Source organism: Vigna unguiculata, chromosome 5, assembly GCF_037176805.1.
Source record: "Vigna unguiculata cultivar grain cowpea cultivar isolate G323 ecotype 2 chromosome 5, ASM3717680v1, whole genome shotgun sequence".
Taxonomy (NCBI): Eukaryota; Viridiplantae; Streptophyta; class Magnoliopsida; order Fabales; family Fabaceae; genus Vigna; species Vigna unguiculata.
Window position 1 is genome coordinate 16,978,678 of NC_140796.1, and position 5,697 is coordinate 16,984,374.

General features: G+C 38.7%; 1 protein-coding gene across 1 annotated transcript; it reads left to right on the plus strand.

Annotated features, from left to right (window-relative positions):
• Positions 1 to 1,358: 1,358 nt before the first annotated feature.
• LOC114184144 (serine/threonine-protein kinase OXI1-like) lies at positions 1,359 to 3,378 on the plus strand. The gene is made up of 2 exons (XM_028071401.2): positions 1,359 to 1,936; positions 2,147 to 3,378. Exons 1-2 carry the CDS (start codon positions 1,530 to 1,532, stop codon positions 3,075 to 3,077), a joined length of 1,338 nt encoding a protein of 445 aa, XP_027927202.1. The 5' UTR covers positions 1,359 to 1,529; the 3' UTR covers positions 3,078 to 3,378.
• The last annotated feature ends 2,319 nt before the right edge of the window (positions 3,379 to 5,697 follow it).

Below are 5,697 nucleotides of genomic sequence, written 5' to 3' on the forward strand. Positions count from 1 at the left end.
CAGCAACGTAGTGGAGTTGCTCGAAGAAGAAGAAGATGCAACGGCGGCCACGGAACAACCTCCTCCATGGTGTAGGGCGATGCAACGGTGGTGAAGCCAGAACGAACGACTGGGGTGTAGTGGAAGAAGAAGAAGAAGAAAATATTTGCGATGTTGTGTGGGGGATGCTCGAAGAAGAAGAAAATCGCAGAAGGTTTGCATTGTTGTGAAAAGATTTGGTTTTTGTTTTTAACCCTACGAAACCATATTGCCTCAGTTAATTCGAAACCGAGGCATATTGTCTTCTTATATACCTCGGTTGACAGAAGAACCGAAGCATAAGGTCCCTACTACCTCGGTTATAAAAGAACCGACGCATAAAAGTAGGTAAAAATTTTCAAATTCTAGGAACATCGCGAATTTGTAGAATTTTTTAAGCTATATGCCTCGGTTAGTATAACAACCGAGACATAAAAGATGACTTTAATTACAAAAATGTCACCGCGTGTTTATATGTAGTGGGTGCACAGGAATTGAGACATATACTGCGATATAAAAACTCTAAAAAGTTAATAAAATTACAACATTTACGTCAACCATACATGATGTTTGTCGCTCGTTAATGATTTAATTAAGTTTAAATTCTTAATAAATTTGAGTATGTTTTGTTTATTTAATTTACTAAAAGATTTTTTATGTTGAACATTTAAAATTTTTATATTTTTTAATTGAATTTTTGTCATTTAGTTTTTACTTGTCACACACGAGTGTTATTTTTTACTATGTATCTCTGTTTTGTTAATAAAATTTTTGTGATTGAAATGATCTGATTGTTAATATAAAAATACGAATGACTATTATTCTAGTTAAAAACATATTGAATAAAAGAAAATATTATTAATGTAATGACATGTAACATTCATTTAATTGCAATATCACTTCATATTAAACATATGATCTAACGTATAAAAATAAATAAACAAGATATCAGAATAAAATATCAGCTATATTATTTGATTAACACGAAAATTAAACAACAGACTTATGTTAAAACTTTTCAAATAGTAAGAAGATTAAGAAAATTTAATAAAAATTGAATTAAAAATATTTAAATTTATATACTTGAAACATAATGAAAAATCATTAAAATTTTATTAGTTTCTCTAAATAATGACAGCTGAATTGAAGCAGAAGAATAAAAATAAAAAATAGATTGAATTTGAAAAATGTATTTTAAGCAATATGACGCGTGTTCCATTTTGCATTTTCCTTGTTTGGGTAATCGATTTTCTTAAAATAACCTCCTACGGTGTCTTATGGTGTCATGAGCTTGGAACCTCGCTTTTAGATTATTCACGCGTATTGACCCTTCTAGACCGATGTAGGGTCCATCCTATAAAATAACTCCGTTTAACACCCAAATTCACCAATAAAAACCACCCACATCATCGCGCAAAAAAGGAAGACTATAAAAGGCTTCCCTAAGCACAAACCAGAGCCAAATCTCACCCGAGAGTCCGTGCGGGGGTTCTCTCGGTGCCCGGACAACCATGTACGGCGGTGACAGCGACAGCAGCAGCGACGGCGGAGAGCGTAGCCGGCGCTGGGAGATGCTGGACTTCCAGAACCTGAAGGTGGTGTCGGCGGTGGGACGCGGTGCCAAGGGCGTGGTGTTCCTGGCGCGGGTGGAGGCGGGGGGAAGCGGAGACTGGTTGGCGCTGAAGGTGGTGTCGAAGGAGCTGCTAAGGAAGAAGAACAGGAACGAGGGAAGGTGCAAGAGGGTGTCGTTCGAGAGGCACATACTACGTCGTTTTGATCACCCGCTATTGCCCAGGTTCCGAGGCTCCCTCGACACCGACCAACTCACCGGCTTCGCAATCGATTATTGCCACGGCGGAACCCTCCATTTGCTTCGGAAGAAGCAACCGGAGAAGACCTTCTCCGAAGAAACCGTAAGGTACAAACAATCCACATCTTTTTTTTTCCCATTTCTAAATTTCATCTTCAATCCTCTTCCACCGCTCAGCCATTGAAACAAAATCCAATTATTTTAATCATTTTTAGATGCAGAAACAGCCATTTAAAAAAAATCCACATTTAGTATATTTTATTACCTCTTTACAATGAAAATTATAAATATCATGATGGTACACGTTCTTGTGCAAAGGTTTTATGCAGTAGAATTGGTTCTAGCGTTGGAGTATTTGCACAGCTTTGGAGTAGTGTATAGAGATTTAAAGCCAGAGAATATCATGATCCAAGAATCAGGTCACATAATGTTAGTGGATTTTGACCTTTCCAAGAAGTTATACCTGCGCTTAACTTCGCCGTCGAGTAGCAACTCATCGCCGGGTTCTGACTCGCCACCGGAGAAGGAGAAGGATCGGAGGAAGCGACGACTATCACGATTCAGCTGTTACTGCCATTCAGGGATATCCCTATACGACTCAGATATCCCGAGTCAACTCAACGTCATCCCAACGGGTCGCAGCATGTCGGACTCAGTGGAAAAGTCGAACTCCTTTGTCGGAACGGAAGATTACGTGGCACCGGAAGTCATCTCCGGAGAAGGACACGACTTCGCCGTTGATTGGTGGTCATTGGGCATTGTTCTGTACGAGTTGATCTACGGAGCGACGCCGTTTAAGGGCGCCAATAGGAAAGAAACGTTTCATCGTATCATAACGAAGGAACCCGATTTATCAGGTGCAACAACGCCTTTGAGGGACTTGATTAAAAAGTTGCTTCACAAGGATCCTAACCGTAGGATCCAGGTGAACGAGATCAAGAGGCACGATTTCTTCAAAGGGGTGCAGTGGGATACGATCTTGGAAATCTCACGTCCACCGTATATTCCTCAGAATGAGATAAAGGATTCATTAGGGTTTTCACAGAAGGATGTTGAATCGTTTGTTCATGGAATATTTTTTCCCAAGAGTAAAGAGGAGGAAGATAAAACAAAAAAAGGGGAAGCAAAAAATAATGAAGAGGAAACCCCAAAGGAGGAAAATGATAAAAAGGAGGAAACTAATAAAAATGTGTGGGTTGACAAATTAAATCAAAATTCTTCTAAGGATGAAAATTTTTTAATTTTTTGATTTCATGTTTTTCTTCATGTAATTTTGTTCATCTGCAACTTATCTTAAGTGGATTATGTCTATGTGAAACTCATGTAAACTTTGTTGTTTCTTCTATTTCTCTCTTCTATTGAAAAGAAGATTATGAAGTTCAAAGTATTGTTGGAAAAATATTCGACCACTGAATGAGCAAATAATGTCAGAGGTCTTAGCTTTAATAAGTTTTGATTACTGTCAGTTATAAGTATTTTATCCATGTATAAATACTTTCTTTTTACTTTTGTGCAACAGTAACACAATTAGTAAAGTTTTTCTTCTCGCAGCTTCTCATTGCCTTTTTTTCCCTATTCTCTGTTTTGCTTCTGTATTCACACATTTCCTCTCCCGAGACATCAATTGTTGATCATTACCATGAAGATGAAATTCTGATATGGTATCAGAGCTCTTCGTAGGAAGAGCTCTGCTGCGCCATCTCTGATTGATTCTTTCTCTTCTGGATTCTTCGTCTTTTTCTTCGATTCTTGCCCTAGATTCTTGTCGAAGAGCTTTGCTTCTCCTTTATCTTCTTTCATCGATGGCAGAAGAAAAGATTCAAGCCACATCTGTGGATAGTTGCTTGTACATTCACCCTAGCGAAAATCCAGCCACTTGTCTCGTTTCTCCAGTTCTTGATGGTAACAATTACCATTCTTGGAGCAGAGCGATGGAGACTGCGTTAAGCGCAAAGAATAAGCTAGAGTTTGTGGACGGGACATTGTCTGAACCAAAAAGGGAAGATAAAGATTATGCTTCTTGGAGAAGATGCAACAAGATGGTGGTTTCTTGGATTATTCACTCGGTTTCTGAACAAATTCGTCAAAGTGTGTTGTGGATGGAAAATGCGGAGGACATCTGGAATGATTTAAGGTCCAGATACTTCCAAGGAAATTTGTTTCGCATCTCTGAATTGAAGGCTAACGCTGCTGCCCTTAAACAGGGCGACCTTACTATCACAGAGTACTTTACCAAGCTACGTATCATGTGGGACGAGTTGGACAATTTTCGCCCCGACCCTGTGTGTTCCTGCAAGGAGAAGTGTCCATGTGGAGTTCTTTCCCTAATTTGTCAACGAAAGAGAGAGGACCAGGCTATGCAGTTTCTGAACGGGTTGAATGATCAATACTCTAATGTGAAGTCTCATGTTCTGTTAATGGAGCCCATACCTACCATAGCCAAGATTTTCTCTTACGTGTTGCAGCAGGAGAGGCAACTCAATGGAGACGCTGTCCAGAATGAGTCCAAAGTTAACAATGTTAGCTCCATAAATTCTGTCAATTCCAATGCTTGTCATTTTTGTGGGCGTCCAGGACACGCAGAGGCTGTATGCTATAGAAAACATGGGTTTCCTGGTCAAGAAAACAAAAATAAGGGCAAGAAGATGTGTGTGCATTGTGGAAGAACAGGTCATACTGTGGATAATTGTTACAGGAAACACGGGTTTCCTCCTGGGTTCAAATCCAATAATTCAAGGGTAGCTGTTGGGAATAGTGCGAATAGCATTGAAGCTGTACGAGAAAATGCCAATGAGAATGCAGGAAATGGTTTTGGAGTGCCACACAATTCTGACAGTACTGGTGATCTGAAACTTTCACAACAGCAATATCGAACCCTTTTGAAGATGATACAGAAGTCTGAGACTGATGGTAACATTGAACCCACAAATAATCAAGTTAGCTCCATCAACACTTGTGTGAACGGTAAGCTTGGAGGTAAAGTCTTTACGGTTAACAGCTTTAATAGAGATAAAAGTTGTTGGATCCTTGACTCTGGTGCAACAGATCATGTATCCTGTTGCATAGATAATTTTCTGTCTTACTATCCTGTCATTCCTGTCATGGTTAAACTGCCTAATGGAAGGAATGTTAGGGCTACTCACAAAGGAGTTGTTAAAATTAGTGAAAAACTTTTTCTTCAAGATGTTTTATACATTCCAGACTTTAACTACAACCTTATTTCTGTATCACGGTTGGTTTCCAACCACAATTTTGAACTAATTTTCTTTTCAAAATATTGTATAATTCAGGACATAAAGACCAAAGAGAGGATTGGTATAGTTGATGTTGACGCTGGATTATATGTTGTTAGTTTGGAAAATACTGATTCTTGCTGCCTGAATGTTACTTCTCTTCATGATGATGCTGATATATGGCATTTAAGGATGGGACATTTGTCTGCTGGCAGACTTGAAATAATGAAGAGGCAATATCGTTTTATTAGTAGTAGAAATGATTTTGTTTGTAACACTTGCCATCTGGCAAAACAGAGAAAACTTCCCTTTGTTAATAGCAAATCTAGGGCTGAGTGCCAATTTGACTTGATTCATGTGGATATATGGGGACCTTGTCCCAGTGTTTCAATGAATGGAAATAGGTATTTTTTGACCATTGTTGACGACTACACACGTTATACTTGGGTAATTCTCTTGAAAAATAAATCTGAAGCTAGGAATTGCTTGATTAATTTTATCGAACTTGTGATGACTCAATTTGAGAAAGTAGTTAAATGCATAAGATCTGATAACGGTATGGAATTTAAAATGGATAGTTTTTATGCTTCCCGTGGCATCATTCATCAAACCACTTGTGTTGAGACACCCGAGCAA